A 23,043-nucleotide genomic window follows, 5' to 3' on the forward strand; every position below is an offset into this window, starting at 1 on the left:
TCTTTTTTATACATCGTATTTTACTGGAATAACAATCTTAGTTATGTTTTAGCCTCGCAGACACAGCAGTGAAAAAAGGTAAAAATATTTAACAAACAGAAAAGACCGACTCCCGTGTTTATTCAGCGATTTTTCAAAATACAAAACTATTGTTTTGCGTCGCCGACCGTACTTTACGCCTGTCAGAGCAAAAGTAACAATTTGTTTAGAAAACTAATGAACCATCCTAATTTGAAGGAAAAATTTCAATGTTATCATGAAAAGCTGTTACTATCGAAAACTGTGCAGCTTGTCACGTTCATAGTTAAGGATTATGTTACATCTGAATTCACGTGAAACGACCTTTGAACATCAATACCTTTGAACATCAATACAACCACAGGCGGCCCAGACGTAGTATGTGTCACTGAATGAATATATTAATATCCACATGGACAAATTAATGCGATGAGTCGTCGAAACTCCCATGGACTAAAATAGTCTAAAAGTCAAAATATAACAAAACAAAGCTAAGATACCTTCAACTGAACGTATCCTTGTCTTTCCTGGCCGGTTTAAGTGGCATTTTGTTGAGTTTTGAAATTGTAGGTACTATCCACTAAAGAAGAATTAAAGGCTGGCTACAAAACAAACTACCCTGCGAGCAGAGGCTACATTTTCGCGGTATGAGCTGGTGTGCGAAAAGTAGCTACTTTTCGCACGCCAGCTCATGCAGCGAAAATGTAGCCTCTGCTCGCAGGGTAAAAACAAACAGGCCATCTCCACGCGCCTTCACACGAAGCGCTATAAATTCGAGAATAATCGACGAATCCGCTCCAAATAACCATCGACTAATCTGCAGGTAACGTGTGCTCCTGCTTCTGGCTCGCTTGCTCCACAAAACCCATCGCAACTGCACAATAATTGCTCGCTCATCAACAACCACTGTTGACCTTTACGCTTCGATATGACCGCAAACGACCAGGTTTAATACGCGACGTGAATATTCAAGCTTAGCGACCGCGTTCGCGCAACAATGCAGTACTTGCTATGGGAGGGATGGTACTATTGCTTCCAGGTCAATCAATCGAGAAAATAATATTGAAGCCCTTGTAATTTTTAAAAAGATCCAGTTTGCCCAAGGAGCACCGAACAGATACGAATCTTATAGCGGAGCTAAAAAAAAAAATGAGCGGCAGTGGAAAAAGTGAACAAGAACATGTACCACATTTCCTCCATAAAAAGTGAAAACCAGGAAGTTTTCTGGACGTTTCACCTTGCAGTCATGCAAATCAACGGCAAGGAAATGTACAAGAAAGTGTGCTGCAATTAGACCTATTAATGTTTTTCACAGTTCTGGTCATGGGCATCCAACTTTTAATTTTTCACATTTCTCTCACCGGGTTAGGCTATTTTTCGTAGAGAGTAAAATGGAATCCTAAACTTTTCGGATTCAAAAATGTGATGAAAGAAGGTATCTGAAAAATTATCTCCTTCGTAATACGTTAAATTGCATCTAAAATTTTCGGGAAAATAATTCTGAATTCCTCGTAATTTGGAAAAGATTCAAGTTCCTCTAGAATGGCCGAACACTGAGATGCAAATTTTATAGCGCCACTTAGAATGCATTTCTATAGAGCTAAAAGTACTTTATGAATAGCTACAAAAGTGTTTTCAATTGAAAGCATTTGAGGAAACAGTCGCTGGGTGGCCCTGTCTCATTGCCTTCTCCGCTTGGCATTACACGATATATTTTATATTTAGTATGAGCAAACTATAAATCATTACCCTCGCTTTTAGCCCTCCTGACAAAATTTATGTAAGCGCTGTTTAGAATGCATTTTGCGATCAAAAGTACTCTGGACAACCTTAAATGTGTTTTCAATGCATTTAGGGGGAAATCATCGTTGGGTGCCACTGAGTTTTGAGAATAATAATAATAATAATAATAATAAAAGATATCGCGCACATAAATTTTACTTTACGATATCTTCAGCTGTATCTTCTATTCAGCTGCATAGCGGGGGCCAGATTTTGCCTTTTTCCTGGGCAGAAAATTCTCGTCCTCCTTCACCAGTTTGGACAACATATTATGGAGTAAGACGTTGTTAATCTAAGCAAATAAGTCTGGTAGAGTCAAGAACCTATGCAAGCGGCTGGACAAACAATGTGACAGCAGCTGAGACAGCGAACGTTAGAAGAATTCGAACTTGAAAACCAGGGCTGCCCTGTTGAAAACTTACGGACAGTCCCGCGATCGCCTTTTGTTTTCTGCTCAAAACTAACGCAGCGAACCTTCGGTCAGTCGATTGACCTAGAAGCAATAGTACCATCCCTCCCAAAGCAAGTGCTGCATTGTTGCGCGAACGCGGTCGCTAGGCTTGAATATTCACGTCGCGTATTAAACCTGGTCGTTTGCGGTCATATCGAAGCGTAAAGGTCAACAGTGGTTGTTGATGAGCGAGCAATTATTGTGCAGTTGCGATGGGTTTTGTTTAGCAAGCGAGCCAGAAGCAGGAGCACACGTTACCTGCAGATTAGCCGATGGTTATTTGGAGCGGATTCGTCGATTATTCTCGAATTTATAGCGCTTCGTGTGAAGGCGCGTGGAGATGGCCTGTTTGTTTTGTAGCCAGCCTATAATTCTTCTTTAGTGGATAGTACCTACAATTTCAAAACTCAACAAAATGCCACTTAAACCGGCCAGGAAAGACAAGGATACGTTCAGTTGAAGGTATCTTAGCTTTGTTTTGTTATATTTTGACTTTTGGACTATTTTGGTCCATGGGAGTTTCGACGACTCATCGCATTAATTTGTCCATGTGAATATTAATATATTCATTCACTGACACATACTACGTCTGGGCCGCCTGTGATACAACGCGTGCTACTTACAAGTCGACCTCAAGAGTTTCGTAGCGAGCGGAGCGTTCTTTTTAAGCCGTGAACCCACCGAGCGAGCTACGATTTCGCAAGTAATAAATTCTAGACATTCTTAGCTGTTTGACTGTAAATCAACAGAAACAAGAAACCAACACCAGCAAGTCGCCCGGCTGGGCCATCTAGACAATATTTTCAGTCGCCCGAGGCCAAGTCTTGCGCTGTTAGATCTAGTGCACAGCCTTTACTCGTCGTCCTCCTAGAGCTACGCTGTAATCTTACTTTTCCCTTCTTTGCTGACGCAGTATCTTTTTTCTGCTTGTGCAATCCAACCTGACTTGCACGTGATTCGAAGTTGCAGCCAATAAAAATCACACCATTTTTTCGGGACGGGCTCGGGATACGGGAAAGTTAAAAAACAAGGCAATTTTTGACTCCCAAGACGACGAAAGGAATGCGCTACCGAATTTTTAACGCTAGCTGACTACGTCAATAGGAATAAGAGAAGCGATCACCTAGCAACGCGAGAAACGGCTTCCTATATCTTATTTAGCGCTAAAACTCAGACATATAAACAAGACACCTACAGAAAAAGGAGTTGAAAACTCTTCATTTCAATAAAGTTTACTTCTTCTTATTTAACGCTAAAACTCAGATATGTAAACAAAACACAAGCACATATACACAAAGTGGAGCTGAAAGTTCTCTATTTCAATTTTGTCTGACTATTACAGAACTGTTTTCTCCGTTCTATCTCGAGGAAATGAAAGTCTTGTCCTTTTCACGCACAGTTAACCGTTAACTATGCGAGTTCACAAGCCCAAAGTTGAATACAAATTAGCTCTACAGGAAAAACCTCAAGGGAGCAACCTTGACGTATTATTATAAAACCAGGGGGGGGCCCACGACTCCAATAGCGCCTGGTACTTGTCTCGTGTACCTATGATCCACCGATTTATGACATCACATCCGGTTGCAAAGTTGCTGCTCTGTTTTCGCGCGAAGTACAAAGATGGACGCCCGATGCTATTTGGTTTCTTCGTTATTTTAACCAACAGGCTAACGGAATTATGTATCTTGAATGCCGAGAATGTCGAGAAGGTATCTAGCCGGCCTTTCAAGCAAATGTCATGACCAAACAAAGAAGATTAAGTATTATTTTAATGATAAATATCATGCAGCTGGGTGGAATGTCATGGCGAGTGTTGCGATGTTTCAAAACGAGTGTCGTTAACGTTTTTCGCCTGTTGCGGCCTATGATTTAGAGAAGTCATCAATCAAAATATAATTTCCTGAGCGGAATAGAATGGGGAAAACGCCGATGGCCACAGTTTAAAGTGTTCACCGCTGGAAGGCTGGATCACGCCCCGTAAAGTTGCAGAAACTTGCACTCAACTGCATGGTTTTGAGGAATGTCATGGCGACTCTTTCGCTGTTTGTAATCGAGTGTCACTCAAGAGTTTGGCTTTCGCGGCTACTGATTCATCGAAGTCACCAATCAAAATTGCCTATCCTGAGCGAAATACCGTAGAGAAAAAGCTTATGGTCACAGTTTAAAGTGTTAACAGCTGGAAGGCTTGGCACTCGACGTAAAGTTGCTGAAAGCTCTTCTCGACTGTACGGTTTAAGCAATGTGATGGTGAGTCGTTCTCTGTCTAATCGACCGTCACTCAAGACTTTGGCTTTTGCATCTTCTGATTCACAGAAGTCATCAATCAAAATACCCTATCCTGAGCGAAATACCATGGAGAAAAAGCCTATGGTCACAGTTTAAGGTGTTAACAGCTGGAAGGCTTTGCCACTCGACGTAAAGTTGCTGAAAGCTCTACTCAACTAATTTCGAAATAGTCACATGTTGCGTGCTTCTCGAAGGTTAGTGTTGGATTTTTAGCATTTAATTTGCCTTTGAAGATTTATGTTTAGAACAAGCCTTAAGCCCAAAAGTAGTCCAATTTGTCATTATCTGAGAGAAATCAAGAAAGTTTGTGCCCTTACTTTTTTTCTAAGCTTGCAAGTGTAACGCACCAGAAAAGAAACCCTTATGCACTACAAGTCATATTGTCAAAATGACTAGTTCGAAATTACTCCTTATCTTAACTGATAACTACAACACTTATTTAAAAATGTATCGCTCCCGAACATGTGTTGATTGGTTCTTGACTTGTACAGTTGAAAAAAAAAACACTACGATTTACAGTGATTATAGTTATGTAATTAATTAGTAAATCAAAAAAGGATGAAATTAAAGTGAAAAAACAAAACAGTTGTTTTAACTGTTTTAGAGGTTTGAAGGTCTGAAGGGATCACTAGAGCTGTAATATGAGACTCAATAAGAGGTCTGGTTACTTTAGAACACGTTAGAAGTTCCCTGCAGCAAAACACATATTTTGGCTTGGTAATTACTTGTATTTCTTGATGTAAATTGCATGCTATGAATTAAGTGTCAGTTAGGGTCATTCATAATGCTGTACTGCACCTTATTTTATCTGACGATTATCTAAGGTATAAAAAATGAATTTCGTGTATTTTTTAAGACTTCAATATATGCTTACTTTTGAATTTATAAACAATATATATTTAAAAATCCTACACTGTAAGTCTGGTTGTCAGTGTAGCCTGTGTCGCAGACATAATCTATTGCCGGTTAGTAACATCTGCAAAGCCGTGCCAATATTCTGGGCTGCCAATCACAATGTGTTTCGATATTCCTTTCAACCTGATTGGCACACTGATAATGGTATTTTTAAGAGGCCAATCATAGCACATATGCAAGTGCTAGTTCACAGGTGGGCCACGGGGTGCCCAGTAGCAGGATTTCAGTGCTGTCTCACAAGGGGACTTAACCAGAAGTTTAGTTCTGTCTGTGGCACAGGCTAGTCCTCTGGGCATTAATGTTTAAATTATGTATTTTATGTTGCTTAGCTGGGAAGACAAAAATAGATGACAGAAGAGCACAAACAAGAGAATATCAAGAAGGATTAAAAAGTATATCTACCACACAACTCGTAAAGAGAGGTGAAAGTCTATGAGGACAGAAATGTTGTTACAGAGCCATAAAACATTAATGTTAAGTACAACTCACTGTCAAATAAGTTAAAAGGAAGGAAGAATGCTGACATTTCGAGGAATACACTTTTCTGGTTCATGGAAAATCTGCAGCAACAGAAGACACTGAAATCATGTTGAGCTGTTTCAGGATGTCAATTCTGTTTAGATGGAATCCTCTGACAGTGTCTAGGCCAGTGTACAGTAGTGTGCTTCGAAGATGGTCCTTGGTAAGACATTTCTTGACTTTACATGCCAACTCTCTTTCAAGGACCTCAAGGCTAAGTGTCTGTTTCCCTGACATTCACTTTCTTGTCAGGGATCAGCAAATTTTAACCAGACGACTGTGTTAACTGTAGTTTTTTTGTAAGACTTAAAAAACTTCACAGGAAAGACTGAAACTAATGATCTTGCACTAAGCAGCTTTGAAGAAATCAAGGTTTCTGGGGGAGGGGGGGGGGGCTGTGCTGCACATATTTCCCTTGGAGATACGAAGGCAAACACCCTAGATGCAACTATAGGAAACCAAACTAACCTAGAATTTAACAGAGTATTCACTCACTTGGCTTATTAGTTTGGGACACCAACATGGTCTCTGTTTCATTGTTTTGGGACACCAATATGGCCACCGTGACGTCATGTGAATACTCTCTATACTTCAGTCAGTTTCTCATGTTTATTTTCCATCCCTAAGCATTCTGTTCCTCCTGTGGAAAGGAGTTGGTGGTTGTGTTATGACAACTTCATCCCTTAGTGTTCTTCATCCCTCAATTAATCAGTCAGAGTAAAGGATGGTTAATATGATCCTGATTAGGAGAAGAAAGCTTTCTATTAAAGGCAACATGGTCTAGAAGACCAAATGTAAATCCCTATCTGACCTCATTGACATGGAGAAACAAAAAAGGGATTGGCTGACACCCAGCATAGTGATGTGCAGTATTACGCTCAACAAGGATACAGGAAAAATCCACAACTGAGAAACTGGTTTTTAAGAACCTGTCAGGCTAAAATTTTCCAGTTAGGCTGTCTTTATGAAAGAGCACTCAAATTTGAAACAGGTTGTTAATCATAACCATTACAATTTCCTCAAATTTGATTGGTGCATTAACTGCTTTATTTTTCTTTAATCATTGTGTATAGTTCCCTGTAATCGGACAGTTATGTTAGCCAGTCATATTAAATGCACTCAGCTAAATCCACCAATCACAGAAGTTATCATGATAACCATAGCAACAATCACTTACCCAAACAAACTGGGGATTAATCCAAAATGGATGAATATGCAACATTTAGGCAGTGTCTCCACCAGTGATATTTTCCCTTACTTTGGACATTTGGTATGAACAAACACTCTTTCACCAAAAAGGAATGCATCTATTTTCTTGGAAATTGTAACGGTTATAATTATTAATTGGTAACAGGACTCTGTGTCGTCCAATTCAATCTGTAATCATACTCACGATTAAGCAAATCTGACTCCTGCTTCGCCGTTGTCCAAGTTTGTAACACTTGTATGATTACAGACTGAATTGGACTCCCCTCAGTCCTATTACCATTATTTATAAAATCTCTTAGAAAAAGCTTCTGCACAGTGTACACTTGGGAAAGTAAGATAAGTCAACATTCAGGGTCCTCTTTTGAGACATAGGTGTCTAATAATATTTATTATTACTCTGACTGCAATGTGATGGCGTACAGGTTTTACATATACTAAGGAAAGAGCTGAATGCCACTAAATACTTTTAGCTCAAAGCTACAAAGTATTTTTTTTTTCAGAAAATAAGGACCTATTTGAGACTGAACCTAAATAGCCTAAATCTGTGCTAATTAGTTTTTCTTTAAGAACCTGACTTGTTTAGGCTAACTTGGGAAAATACAGGTTCTTGGTTGCAGGTTTTTACTAGTAATTAAATTTGATGAAATTAACATAGCCAGATGAGCTTATTTACAACTCCATTTTTCAGACCTGCAATTTATTTAAGGCTGTCTTTTAAAGGAACCACAAGAAGAGCATGTATTTTTATTTTCAGCTTTAATAAATTCCAGACTATTTTAATGATCTGGGGCCGGTTGCTCAAAGCCTGGTTAGCGCTAACCGTTGGTTAAGAGGTATCAAAATGTATAGGTTTCCATGGTATTTAACGCTGGTTAGCACTAACCATGCTTCGAGCAACCCGGGCCTGGTTAGAAAATCCTCTTAACAGATGGAATAGCAAAATGTGAATTAATAAATCCTTTGATCAAACTGTCTTCTGCTTTTCTCTTGCCAAACCATCTTTCCCTACAGAGGAGCAAAGGTTGTAGCAAATCAGAAAAATAAAACAAAGACAAGAGGCTACACCTGAAACCCCTCTTTACTGTTACGTTAACACCCAGGAAGAAGGTTATGGTACTTCTATACAGGTATGTGCCATGGAATATGGAGTGGGTTTTGAGATGATCAGTCTTATCCTACACTACTTGGCTTGGCTTTCTGATCCTTTGGTAGGGTTCCTTTGTAAAATTATACTAGCTCACCGTCAGTAGATAACCTTCAGGGGTTTCAAAATGTTTTAAAGTAGGCAGCCGAATCTGGAGGCTGGGGGCACTGGAATTGCTGGCAACATACAATCAATGGAACTCTGGTGGTCACTGGCTTGTTTTGAAACCACTGAAACCTCTGGTAAAAACTGAAGATACATTGATGGGATCAAGATATGAACTTGAGCTGAGAGCTACTGAATAATAAAAAAAAACACTCTTTTTATGCAAATCAAGCCGTTTGAAGATTGAAATAGGAGTGTAAACACTTTTTGACACAAAAAAGATGTTTATAATTATCTACATTTACCCAATATTTCCTAGACCTTCACTTGTTGGGGGATTGTGTGTTAAAACAACTTGAACATTGCATTGAAAGCCTGTTGTCAAGGATACAACTAAGAAGAGATGGTATATATTTGACTGTATTTTTCAGTAGATACTGGAAAAGAATCAAAAATGCATTGTGAATCTAAGTACTAAGATTTTGAGCCAAATACAGGATCAAAGGACGTTAGTCAATAACAAGGAATGTGGATATTTTTTTGGAAAAGGAAATAAATACAGCTTGAATGTCTCAGGGCTGGTTTGCATGTTTCTAAAATTCATACACTTAATTTATTGAAAATATTTTGATGTTTTTTTTTTTAGAACAATAATAATATCATTGATCAATCAAATAAAGTAGGTGAATAAAATTTTAGTATTTCCTTTAACACTAGAAGAAAAACTGTTGTATACATACTAATTATACACAGCTGTATATCATTATTATTATGGTTCAATTTTATCCCTGGATAATTTTAGTTTCCTTTGTGTCATACTCATTATCATACATTTTCATACCCAAAACACAGGAAAAAACTTAAATTGAAGTATAAAGCAAAAAATAAAAATACTGTCCATGTATGGCCAAAAGAAAAAAAATGATCACTGGCTCACTCAAAGCTGCACTGGGTGACTGTTTGTCCTAAAAAGGTTTGAACTCTCTGTTGGATACTCCCTTTTGCCCCACCAGCTACAGGTACATACCCCTCCCCCTCAGGTATGCCATTCAACATTGTAATAAAAGAAGACCACTGTCAACCTTACTAAAAAGTTACAGAGTAAAAACATTGTTATTAGGAAACAGAAAAACCATTCTACTGAAGTGAATTATTGCAGTAACCTTCGAATTTTGGTTCCATTGCTTACATGTATTGTTTCTAGTAACAAAAAGTGCCAGTCTTAAGATGAAATTTTCATATTACAGAACAAAAAATATCCTTCCTTTTTCCAGGGAGGCCATTTTCTCCCAACAACTCCCTACCAGGTAGAAATTTTATTCAAGTTTCATATAAAATACTTTTTGTTTGTTTTGGCTATGAAGACCCCCTTTCCTTACAACTTTTAAGGATCCTAGAATCAAATAATGCAAATATCCCTTATGCACAACTGTCTTACAATATGGATTTTAAGGCTCGGCGAGGGAAAATTGGCAAAAAATATACTTCCAGTCCTTCACATGTAATTGAACTGTCTATCCTCTACCACACAAAGAGAAAATAACTGGCAATGCAATTTTGCTTATCTGTGCAAATTAAGTTTGCTGTCATTAAGTTTCACAATCCCCCATAAGCAACAATGCACTCTGTCAGACAGTGTAGGTGTGCTGTTACCACCCCTAAAATCCCCTAAGCAAAAACCTTGCATGCCTCCCTCTAAAACAATAAATTATGATCACAGCAATTGCAGGCATGTGGTATCTTTCTGGTATACTATCGTACTCAAAAAAGGCTACTAGTAATAATAATTGATCAACAAGATTATTGTTTTTGTTATAATATTGTTCTTCTTGGTGTAGGCCCTCTTAATATCTCCACCTCTCCTGGGGCACCACCTCCCAAAGCAAACGGTCTACTCTCTGTCACATTTTTTCTATTTTATGTGTTTCTTACACAATAAAATACAGTTTTAGAGATCCAGTAGAGAGTGCTGTGAGAAAAAGGGTAGTTCTTTCGGATGTTTTACTGCCCTTTTCTAATAGTAACCACCTGTTCTTTAAGGAGTCCCCTTTCATCAATCATTTAAAAAATTATCTAATTCTCTTAACTATTAAAAGCTCACGCTCTAACATTGAATAACTCTAATTTTTCGCTACTCTACACTCCTTGTAATTCTCTCACGTACACTAAAAGAAAAATCAGCAAACCTACTAACCTTATCTATGCGACATCATGACAGAGGGTCTTCGAACAGCAGAAGACTGAGCCCTTGCAGCAACTTTACGTCGAGTTACAAAGCCTTCCAGCTGTTAACACTTTAAACTGTGACTATAAGCTTTTTCTCAACGGTATTTCGCTCAGGATAGGCAATTTTGATTGATGACTTTGATGAATCAGAAGCCGCGAAAGCCAAACTCTTGAGTGACGCTCGATTACAAACAGCGAAAGAGTCGCCATGACATTCCTCAAAACCATGCAGTTGAGTGGAAGTTTCTGCAACTTTACGGGGCGTGATCCAGCCTTACAGCGGTGAACACTTTAAACTGTGGCCATAGACGTTTTCCCCATTCTATTCCGCTCAGGAAATTATATTTTGATTGATGACTTCTCTAAATCATAGGCCGCAACAGCCGAAAAACGTTAACGACACTCGTTTTGAAACATCGCAACACTCGCCATGACATTCCACGCAGCTACATGATATTTTTCGTTAAAATAATACTAAAACTTCTTTGTTTGGTCATGACATTTGCTTGAAAGGCCGGCTATATACCTTCTTAATATTCTCGGCATTCAAGATACATAATTCCGTTAGCCTGTGGGTAAAAATAACGAGGAAACCAAATAGCATCGGGCGTCCACCTTTGTGCTTCGCGCGAAAACAGAGCAGCAACTCTGCAACCGGATGTGATGTCATAAATCGGTGGATCATCGGTACACGAAATTTCGCTAAGTCGTGGGCCCCCCCCTGTATAAAACAAATAACTTAACAAGGATCAATTGATTAAACACGCGACTCATAATTGCTAGCAATAAAATCAGACACGAGATACTGTTTAAAACAAAAAGAGTCAAATACACAGCGATTTGAATGAAATCTATTAAAGGGGCTATGTCAGCTGGAGAGCATGCGCTCTGAGATTATGCAAATTACTTTCAACTGTCAAAATTCTATTGTTTTTAACGCGTGACTTTCTCCATGTGCGCTCTGAGGTTATGCAAATTACTTTCAACTGTCAAAATTCTATTGTTTTTAACGCGTGACTTTCTCCATCTTCTCTGTCACGTCCAAGGCTCCGAACTTAGAGAGGTTAACAAGCGAAATGGGTTTAGATAAGGGATATTTCGATAGAATTCACGGAACGTTTTTTCTCTGGTTATGCTAGATCAAGAATAAAATTGTGACGACAATTTTACTTGTAGTTTTGAAGTAAAAACGCATGCCATTTATAAAATAGAGCGCAAACAAAAATTCAACAACAACATATTGTCTTATTCAACAAAATAAATCGAACAGGCTGATCGAAGTTGTATTTTACAAACGAACTACAAAAGACGCTAGACCGAAGATAAAGACCAAGACTGTTTCAAACCATTAACAATTAGACTTGTCTGTCGGTAGTGATTTTATAATTTAGATGCTGATAGAACAAGAGACATCAAGTCTTTGTTTTGATCTTAGGGAAACATACATTATCGCGCAAAATTGTTCGATCGTGCCGAATTACTGCGACGTCGAGAAAAACAGAACCAAGCATCATTGGTATACTACTCCACTATAAGCAGTCCGTTGATAAAAAGGGAAAGTAAACTCTGCTATTTTCCAAAAATATGCTCGAACACAAACAGTTCAAAAACATGACATTTACAGGATCTAACTCGTACTAACATGCCTCTCTAAGTCCGTTGAGAACAATCTGGACGAGCAAACGGTCGTGTTTATCTTTGCTGTGAATCCAGATAAAAACAAGAAGGAATCTAACCGAATTTTATAATGTTTCCTTCGCCAGGAGTTTAGTTTCGTCACGAAACTCATGGCCTGATGCTCTTGTAATCGTTTACAAAAAACGGCCGCCGCCAACTCGATAGCCGCTTCATTATATGTCCACATACTTTGAGCACAAGAAAAATCCAAGAGCCAGCAGCCTCTAAAATAACTCAATAGAAAGGTTCTGTGAACTATAGGGAAGACTCCATCAAAGATTCCATCGCTCATTGTGGAGTAGCCGTCATTAACTCTGCCATTACAACGGCCGCTGATAAGAGGTCACAGTAAATCCACGTAAAAACATTCCACAGGCAAACAATTTCAAAATAACGCCAAAAAATTATTCTGTAATCACCATAGAACGATTCTTAATACAAAACTTCGCTATCTATCGAACGATGGCTGAGATTTAGACAGATAAAAACAGCCTTCCAAAATCTCCGACAGAACTTGAAAAAGTTGGGCCGTCTTTTTCAAGTTTGTTTTCATTGGCTCGCGCATGCGTGTGGGGTGACATAGCCCCTTTAAAATAGTCAAAGAAAGCAAGCCATCCTTTTTTTTTACATTGCGCACAATGTTTTACTTACCCCTCTCCCTTTTCAATTTTATTTCTCTCCTCAATTTTTTTTATTCCCTTCTCCACAATTTTATTATTTTCCCTCCTCAATGTTTTTATTCCCTTCTCCACAATTTTTATTATTTTCCCTCCTCAATGTTTTTTATTCCCCTTCTCCACCTCCTCATTTCTATTGTTTTCTCTCCACCACCACCACCGCGCCTTTCTATTGTTTTCCCTCCACCACCACCACCACCGCCCCATTTCTATTGTTTTCCCTCGACGACCACTACCACTGGTGATACCCCAGTGAGGCTTAGTTTGTGGCGGAGGCAGGGTTACCAAGCGGGTTTGCAACGGTCGTGTGTCGTGGTGAAAATGTACTCACTCGCCTCTTCGGCGTCGTTTTGGCTTGGATTTTGGAAAACAAACTGCCGCTTGGCGTCGGTTACAGTGGCCGGATTGCTCGGCTAATGAGTTGAAATGAAACAACGACATATTGGCTTGGATTCGGCGTTTGATTTGTTGTTGCTTGGCCATTTCAAGCTGAGGATTTTTCGCCTCTCGCATGGGGTATCCCGAACTGGACTGTGAAGCCTTGTCCTTTCTCTTACAGTGGAAACTCGGGGTTAAAGGAAATCGCTTAAATCGCAATGGATCGGAAAAATAACCACACAGCAAACAAAAACAAGCAAAGTAAATACGGTAAGCTGTATTTTATTGAACATTCTAGCGAGTAGTTATCAATTTGAATCTTTTACCTGAATTCCCATACAAATCCTTTATATTCACGGCCATTTTAAATTACGCAACATGAAACTACATGTGTTACTCATTAAACTCACACACTGAGTTTGGGTCGCCTGTCCTGGGACATCTTTAAGTTTCGCTACATGGCATTTATTATTTGTTTGTGTGGAAGGGAAAACCTTTGAGATTTTGTTTTTGGTGTGTGATTTTACAAACTGAGCCTGCTTAACAATTATCAAAGAGATATTGGCAACTGATAAAAATAAGTCAAGGTCTGCAAAATAACCACGAAAAACATATCATATTAACAAGCTTTACATAGTCCTAGAAGATACCTTTAAGATATATGGCATGAGAAGTAACCTCCTACAGCAACGTTTGTTTGGCTTGTCACGCAGTGATCCTCCAGGGAAATGCGTGACAAGACATAAGCTTGTCTGAATACGCAGGCAACGTAAAATACTGTTTAACTGTGAGTGCCCCGGCCCTCTATATCATTTTTATAACACGAACCCTGTAAGTTATTAGTGTTTTTTCTTTGAAGACATTTATTCCGTTTCAGCTCTTTTAAATAAATACAGAGAGATTCCAAACTTAGGTACACCCATCATACAATAATGGTATTTTACAGTTACAGGATCTGATCTGAAAATTTATGAAAGCAGATTAAAAATGAACTTGGCACAAGCTTATGATACAAACTGTATAACTTCTATAAAGCTGAGTCCCAGTGGGCAAAATGCTGGGCTCGAAAAAAAAAACTTGAATTGCAGCGTGTCCTATGGGCAAGCAGCTGTCACATTTTGTTTGCCTGGGGCCACTTCTTGCTCATCTAAGGAACTGATTTTGTTAGAGGATGACTTGCCTGTACCCTTCCCTTTTAGCAAGTAAGATTTAAAAGTTACTTACATAGCAAATAAATCTACTTGTCCTGGGCCACTGGAAGGGACGTTTTCAAGCCCTGAAAACAATCAGCAAATCACTGGAAACAGAACTCAGTATTGTAAGTATTCTGTGAGCAAGCTCTCCATTTCGAGTGCTCAGCAAAGCAAGTGGTGATAGAGAGAGAGAGGTGAAGCAAAGGGCAAAGCCAAGTCTCCTTTGGTATGCAGCTCAAGTGTGACTTTTTTCAATACCCCCTACTTTGGTTTTTAATTCCACTTTGTTCAGTTGATTGATTCTTCATATAAATCTTACAAAAATGTGCGCTGCCTGCAGCAAGTAAGAGCTAGTTGAGGGAAGCAGTGGCTACACCTGCACATATTAATAGACGAGGTATATTTACATAACCAGAGAAAAATGAAGTTTACATGACAATATGATCACAGTTGAAGAAAATTAAGAGCTTGCTTGCAGGCTCAGTGTTATTCAGTGAAAATGGCGTTTGAGCATACATATTTTTTCAAAGAGTTATTACCATTTCCCTAAAACTAACCCTTACAAGACCCCATAAACTGGAGTGAGCAACTCCGATACTAGGCCTATGGCATGGCGCTTAACGGACCAGTTCATTTTCAGACACATTTTATGGCACTTTTTTTCCACGTAAAAATGGCACTTTTTTCTGTGACAATGCCGTGATATAAGTGAATGGAAGTTGCTCGCTCTGGATTACGGGCTCCTGACCCTTGTAAAAACATCCAGGGTCTGTGGATTTATTAACCCCCGGACGTACTTGCAAATTCACACCCCCACTGTGGTACAGGGGCGGGGGTATGGAACCCCTCCCTGGAGTTTTTGATATTTTGCAGTATTTTGAAACGATTTTACCTTAAGTGGAAAGCCTTTGATCTTCTTAACAAGATGAGGTATATTTTAGGGGTGGTGGCCCTGCAGGAGGCCTGTGATGTCACCAACAATGGTTGCCATCTTGGCTACCATCTTGGATTTTACCAAGAAGTAGAAATCAGGTAGAAAGCCACGAGACATGGTAATTTTTTTGTGCTTTAAATGAAAAATAACACATAAATAAGCACTTTGCATGATTTTAGCCACAAGATTTACTTTTGTTGTTGAAAGAAGTTGAAAAAACATGTATTTTCACCACCTACTACTTAAGATGTCATAGCTTGTAACCATAGCACCTGACCGTCACTAAACTTGTCTCAAAATGTGCACGAGGGATGAATTAACAGCTACTGAAAACGTTAGGTACTAATGTTTTATCCTCTAGGAAAAAACTCAGAAAAACCTTATTGGGCGAGGAGGGGGTGGCATCCACCCCACCCCTTGTACGTCCAAGGGTTAAGTTGCAGCTAAGGTGGTTATTCTGTACCTCAGCCATGCATCGGTATAAATACTCTCTGGCTGGAGGTCAAATGCTGATTAACTGTGGGAGACTAACTTGGTTTATCTAGAATTATGTGAGAGAACAATAAACATCCAGGGTCTGTGGATTTATTAACCCCCGGACGTACTTGCAAATTCACACCCCCACTGTGGTACAGGGGGGGGGGGGGGGTATGGAACCCCTCCCTGGAGGTTTTGATATGTTGCAGTATTTTGAAACAATTTTACCATTAGTGGAAAGCCTTTGATCTTCTTAACAAGATGAGGTATATTTTAAGGGTGGTGGCCCTGCAGGAGGCCTTTGATGTCACCAACAATGGTTGCCATCTTGGCTACCATCTTGAATTTTACCAAGAATAAGAAATCAGGTAGAAAGCCACGAGACATGGTAATTTTTTTGTGCTTTAAATGAAAAATAACTCATAAATAAGCACTTTGCATGATTTTAGCCACAAGATTTACTTTTGTTGTTGAAAGAAGTTGAAAAAACATGTATTTTCACCCAAAATTGGCTTGAACACCTACTACTTAAGATGTCATAGCTTGTAACCATAGCACCTGACCGTCACTAAACTTATCTCAAAATGTGCGCGAGGGATGAATGAAAAGCTACTGAAAACGTCAGGTACTAATGTTTTATCCTCTAGGAAAAAACTCAGAAAAACCTTATGAGGCGAGGAGGGGGTGGCATCTTGTACGTCCATACCCCTTGTACGTCCAAGGGTTAAGTTGCAGCTAAGGTGGTTATTCTGTACCTCAGCCATGCATCAGTATGAATACTCTCTGGCTGGAGGTCAAATGCTGATTAACTGTGGCAGACTAACTTGGTTTATCTAGAATTATGTGAGAGAACAATAATACATCCATCAAATAGGTAATCAGATAAGGCAAGGTTAACCTCAGCTCCACTGTGATTCAACTTAACCTGAGATCAGCCCTAATTCTAGCAGCTCTGTGCAATCTGTCTTACTCTCTTAGATGGTTTCCATGCCAGCTGCCAGAATTTTATTTACTTCATGACCAAAAATAGAGTCTGAGCTAATGTTACATACTACCATGACATCTCATAAGGGTACTCAATTTTAAAAGAAATGGACAAACTGATTACAAAATTCAAGTCCATAAGAAAGACACGCACTGATGCAACAGTATCTCCTACTTAGCCCATGTACCCATTCAGGTGCACAGACTAAAGAAAGAAAATTCACCTTTTTCACACAGACCATAATGCAACTTGTTTACACTCCCCCCCCTCCCCCAAATTTTGCATAACCATTGTCTTTGATTTCTCTTGGGATGATTGTAATACCCAGGAGAAACTGAAAACAAAGGTAAGCAAAGTTTTGGGGGCAACAAAGGTGGACTATGGTCTATGTTAAAATGGTGAATACAGTACTGCTGTTGATATCATCCAATGTTTTTCAGTGAAAAATCTAGAGTTATTTAAGTTTTGTTTCCTGGTATTACCTCAGTTTCAGTCAACTCACACTAGGATAGACAGTGATGGATCAGAATATAAATTTTTTTGTCCAAAATGTTAGCTGTCTCCACCCCCTAAGCCATCTCTCTCCCCCTGCTCTACCCAAAAGTAAGGGGGTGCATTTGGCTACCATTTCAGATTAACAGCAGCAAGTAATGGCTATTTGAATTTGACAGATATAGGTCTGATAATTATAATTCAGTGGATTGTACGAATGTCTAAACGTATTTTGCAGAAAAGAGACAAACCAAGAAAAAACGATACAGCTACCAAAATTTTTTAGGGTGAGTTAAAAATATGAAAAGCTCAACATCACTACTGGCTGTCTGTCTGAAATTGCTACATTGACCAAGGCATAGGTTGTAATGGCTGGTTAAGATTGGATTCTGCCGGCACCTACTGGCCAGTGTACTTGGATGAGTAAAATGTATGAAATCTTGTCTCATATATAACAAGTTAACAAGTAGCTAAACTACTAGATTCACCATTCATAAGAGCCACTGTGTTTGCAACTCGGCTCAAAAGAGCTCTAACAGCATCCTTATCTTCTTTTCCCCAAACTTCGTCAGCAAGGTACTTCTCAACTGTTCCCTCTGCTTCTTTGGGTTCTAAAGATGCATCTGGCTCTACAGGCAAGTGTACGGTGAAGATAATCGCAACATGTTTATTTGGTGCATTCTGATCATCGCAATATGAGTAGAACAACAGAGGTGATGGGGGCGGGAGGAGCTCAAAGTGATGGATAAGTGCTGCTTTGTGGCCATTCTTAAACCTTCTTATTAGTAAATCATCCATCCTCTTCTTAGCCTTCTCACCAGGGTAATTCCTTTCTTCTCTTCCATCAATTGTAGCTAACATTCTCTTGTGTTTTGGGTCTAATGCCTCTGCAAGCTTCCTGGCAAAACACTCCACAGTGCTATGAGCAGCTGGGGGTGCAGCTAGTAACAATACTAGTGGCTGAGGGGGACTGGCGTTTCTGAGATGTGCCAAACCACGGTTCTTTAAGATCCGCCAGAACCGGTCAGTTTGATTAGTGAAAGAAGACTGAAGTTCCACGATCTTATTTGCAAAGATCTTGGGAAAGTCAAAATCCGTTTCTATTTCAGGTTCTGGAGACCAAAATATGATAGCCACGATAATTAACATAAATGCAACGATTAAAAGGATGATAGGAACGTGGTGTTTGTCCATTGAGCTAGGTACTTGACGTCGTTCGCTGGCCTGTTCGGACTCACGTTTTGGGTTTGTTGTGTTCTGAGCTTGCGGCGGTGGACCATATGGCGTTCCATCAGATGAAATGTCCTGAGAGCTTTCTTCACCTGCTGTTTTATTTTCCTTCTTTGTTTTTTCCCTAAGGTTAATACCATCGGAAGATGCGGCCTTCGAACTAAGCTTATTACTATCCTTTGCTAAAGGAACGATTACGTCGGGCGCCTTATTTTTGGGCGAAGCGATATCTTCCTGAGCATTTTTCCCACCGTTTTTTGCAGGCATTTTCTTTATAGGAGGTCTTTTAGAGGCCATTTAATCGACCAATATACTTCTGATGAATTTCCAAACTCCACCTTCACTGCAGCAACGTTATCTTGGAAAGCAAACACAAGCGAGGACGCCCGGTTTTTCCGCATTCCGCGTGGGAAACGACTCGTTACTCTGTCTTTTCTAAGGATTTATTAGATTGGTCAAATCAGGGGCGAATAAATTGCCTCAACCAATAGAAATTTAAGTTATTAAATCCATTGGAAACATCGCCTCCAATTTGGCTTCAATATGGCGAAGAGTGGGATGCTTTTGCCATTTATCTTGTTGTGTTTTACTCCATTTGTTATGACATTCATCGTCGAAACTGCCGCCGGGACTGCTGTGTTGGGATCTTTGGCTTATGTGGCGCCAAGAGTGTGGTGTCGTTTTAAAGAATGTTGCACAGATAGATGGATCTCGGCGAACATCAGCGGTTTGCAGCCAGCTCTACGCCGACGCGTGTTTGGACAGCATTTAGTCACCGAGACAGTGATTAAGGCAATAGTTGGACATCTGAATAATAAATGGCCGAGCAAAGCCTTGGCACTCTCTTTTAACGGCTGGACTGGATCTGGGAAAAACTTTGTTAGCAAGATCATTGCTGAGCATATTTTTAAGGAGGGAATGGAGAGTAAATTTGTCCATCAAATCATTGCCACACATGATTTCCCACACCAGTCGGAATTGGAACGTTATAAACGAAATCTGCGTAGTTTGGTTTCTACTTCAGTGTCAAAGTGCTCAAGGTCGTTGTTCATTTTTGACGAAATGGATAAAATGCCGATCGGTCTCATAGATGTACTAAAGCCCTACTTAGACCACTACCCTGATGTTGACAAAGTTGACTTTCGAGGAAGTATTTTTATATTTTTGAGCAATACGGGAGGTCATCTGATCAATGACGCAGTCCTCCGACACTGGAAAGAGGGAAAGAAGAGAGAAGACATTGGTATTAAAGAGATGGACAAGGTTGTTAACCTTGGTGAGTTCAACACTAAAGGTGGTTTCTGGCATTCATCGCTCATTGAGAAAAATCTTATAGATTATTTTATCCCATTTTTACCTTTGGAGAGATCTCATGTTAAAATGTGTGTTAAAGCAGACTTGGAAAAAAAAGGACATCCAGTTATTGAACAACTCGTTAACAGCATTGCAGATGAGCTATTATACTTCCCAGAATACGTAAAGGTCTTTTCACAGTCTGGTTGTAAGAAAGTATCGAGCAAAGTTGACTTTATCATGAATTAGATTAGACGTTGGTGTGGGTTGATTTTTCTGAGTACAGTCCAACCCAGGCCAGGCATTTTTTACAAGACATTGAACAATGGGTGTCTAACTAGGCTAAGAAAAATTTTGTGTTAATTTTTTCCAAAATGACCCATCTTCTCAACGTACTTGAAAAAAAATTGACATCCTCCCCAGCAATGCTATACTTGTCACCCTTGACGTTTCTTCTCTATACACAAACATTCCAACTAACAAAGGAATCGACACATGCAGAATAGCTCTTAGCCAACGGACTGACACATCTGTTCCTACAGAATCGATCCATATATATGTGATCTCATCCGCGTGATCTTAACCATGAACAATTTTGTCTTCAATAATGAACATTTTATACAACAACATGGTACAGCTATAGGCACACAAATGGTTCCAGCATTTGCTAAGTTATTCATAGGGGATTTCGAAAGGAAAGCATTACAAAATTACCCTGACAACCCATATCTTTGGCTGAGGTATATTGACGACATCTTAATGGTTTGGACACATGGTGAAGATAAACTGAACGAGTTTGTAAAGTACCTCAACAACAAACACCAGTGAATGCTCAACAACGTTTATCCCTTTCCTAGATGTTAACATTCAACCCCACAATGGTAGAATAGAAACTGATCTTTACTGCAAACCTACAGATAAACATTAATACTTACTGCACTCTTCAAGCCACCCATATCACATTAAACAGCCTAGCTCTTTGCTTACGCCACATTTGCTCCACGGATAATTTCTTTGAAACCCAATCATCTGAACTAGAAAATTACTTTATAAAACAAGGCTACAAAAGACGCTTCATAAAAGAACAAATCACCAGAGCAAAACAGGTATCTCGAAATGAAGCCTTAAAAGAGAATAAACCAGCCACCAGAGATACATTAGTCACCGAATCCCTTTACAGTTACCAGTACCTACAATCCAGCTCTACCTAACATCCATGACACACTCCGCAAGAAACAACCCATTCTGCAATCCACTGAACGCTTAAGAAACATCTTTAAAGAAGTACCTGTCGTCGCTTTCCGCCATTCACCAAACCTTTGTAACCTACTCGTTCGTGCGAGGCTCACAAACAACGACAGGACACTGAAAAACCCCTGCCAGCACATTCTGTTGCAACTCCAGACATGGCTGCCTCACCTGCCCATACATTAACCATGGAAAAACATCATTCACTTTCACCAACACAGGAGAAACAAGACAAATTAAAAATCACATTACCTGTGACTCAACAAACCTAACATAATATATGATCCAATCTAAAAGATGTAAAAAACAACATATAGGTGAAACTAAACGCACACTTCGTGAACGCTTTAAAAAACATAGACAGGCAACAAACGAATCCACTCCACGCAAACATCACAGCAGCAGCTCCTTCCCACTTTAATCAACCTGGCTACCCGATCGTAGCCATGGAACTTATTCCACTGGAACAACAACCCACCTTCAGCATGTCGCGCCGTAAGGCAAGAGAAGCGTGCCTCATAGATAGAGGCGAAACCCTGTCACCGGACGGTCTGAACCGAAGGAATGAACATTGAACTGTTTCTATTTCTATTTTTATTGTATACCATTTACCTTTATATTAGTCTTTCTAGTATTAATAATTGTAGTTAATTATTAACCACTTATGTAAATTTTAAATTCAAATTTTAGGAGCCGTTAAAAGATATTTTCTCTTGGTATAGCTCTGGCCCTGAGGAAGGCTAATATTATTTTGTTAGCTGAAATATTGGCCATAATAAATTAGCTCTTTGCCGTAGTGCCAGCTGTGCATCAATTTTTGTTTTATTTTACACTTTGAGGGGCGTCTGGCTACAGCATCTCTTTAATTAGAGATCCGGCAAGAGGAACCAGTCAGTTACATTTATGCGTTGCATGGACCTCTGCATTCAAACAGTTTATCCTCTGGTAGTCTGCAAGCGCAGACCTATTTCTGGTCGTTGCTTCTCTCCACCCAAAAAGTAAGCTGTAATGGTGGAGTTAAGCGATGACTGGAAATACATGCATGTCTGCATTCATAGGATATTCCACTAGATGCCTGAACTTCTTTTTGGCTAAAACCTTCAATCTTGAACAGTGTCAGGAAAAGTGGACACTGCTATGTCTAGTTTCAAGATAAAGCTCTTCAAAGCACTGGCAATTACAAATACCTCCCTTTCCCTTTCCCAAAAAACAAAATATGCTGAAGTCCAACTGGATATTTTCTGTTCTTGTATGACTGAACAACATTGACCAGGGTGAGGTGGGGGGATAGGGTCTTTGCACAGGATCCTTTATCCCCAGTCTGGGGTTCTGTGATGAAAGTGCAAAATTCTTCTGTCTTTTAGCTTTACTTGTTGGAAAAGGAACTTAGGGGCTGGGGACACTGACAAATGCATTAGCCAGGCTGCTCAGTAGAGGAGTTATCAGTGAGCATATAAGACGTTTCCTTAAGCTGAGTCACTTTTTCACACAATTGTAAATGGCAACAATCACTGCCTTTATAAGTTATTACCTGCACTACACGAATTAACTTATTAATTAAGGTGTGTGCGCCCTTTTAACATTCTTTATTATCTTTTCATGTCTTAAAGCAACTAACTTTTAGGTTAGAGTTTTCGAATTTTGCAGCTTGTATTTCGATAACTTTTTTTAGCATCTGATCTCTTGTTAGCTTTTTTATTCCTTTTTATAATTAAGATAGATTAGTTAATGTTTAGATCTATAATTTAATTTTTGTAATGTAAATTCCCAATTCAGTTTTCAAACTATGTATTAATGAATTAAT

At 39.3% G+C, this 23,043-nt stretch overlaps 1 protein-coding gene, 1 long non-coding RNA gene and 1 pseudogene across 2 annotated transcripts; 1 reads left to right on the forward strand and 2 right to left on the reverse strand.

Moving 5' to 3' along the window:
* Positions 1-7,549: 7,549 nt before the first annotated feature.
* On the reverse strand, positions 7,550-11,286 carry LOC140939039 (uncharacterized). The gene is made up of 2 exons (XR_012165599.1): positions 10,624-11,286; positions 7,550-8,185 (listed from the first exon to the last, which is right to left on the reverse strand). It is a non-coding gene; the product is annotated as an uncharacterized lncRNA (long non-coding RNA).
* Positions 11,287-17,329: 6,043 nt separating this feature from the next.
* On the reverse strand, positions 17,330-18,656 carry LOC140938813 (torsin-1A-interacting protein 2-like). The gene has a single exon (XM_073388341.1). It carries the CDS (start codon positions 18,615-18,617, stop codon positions 17,928-17,930), a length of 690 nt encoding a protein of 229 aa, XP_073244442.1. The 5' UTR covers positions 18,618-18,656; the 3' UTR covers positions 17,330-17,927.
* Positions 18,657-19,468: 812 nt separating this feature from the next.
* On the forward strand, positions 19,469-22,010 carry LOC140937752 (torsin-1A pseudogene; annotated as a pseudogene).
* Positions 22,011-23,043: the final 1,033 nt, after the last annotated feature.

Source organism: Porites lutea, chromosome 5 (genome assembly GCF_958299795.1).
Source record: "Porites lutea chromosome 5, jaPorLute2.1, whole genome shotgun sequence".
Classification (NCBI taxonomy): domain Eukaryota; kingdom Metazoa; phylum Cnidaria; class Anthozoa; order Scleractinia; family Poritidae; genus Porites; species Porites lutea.

Coding starts and splice junctions, on each gene's coding strand:
- LOC140938813 (XM_073388341.1), bottom strand. CDS start 18,617: ATGTTAATTATCGTGGCTATCATATTTTGGTCTCCAGAACCTGAAATA.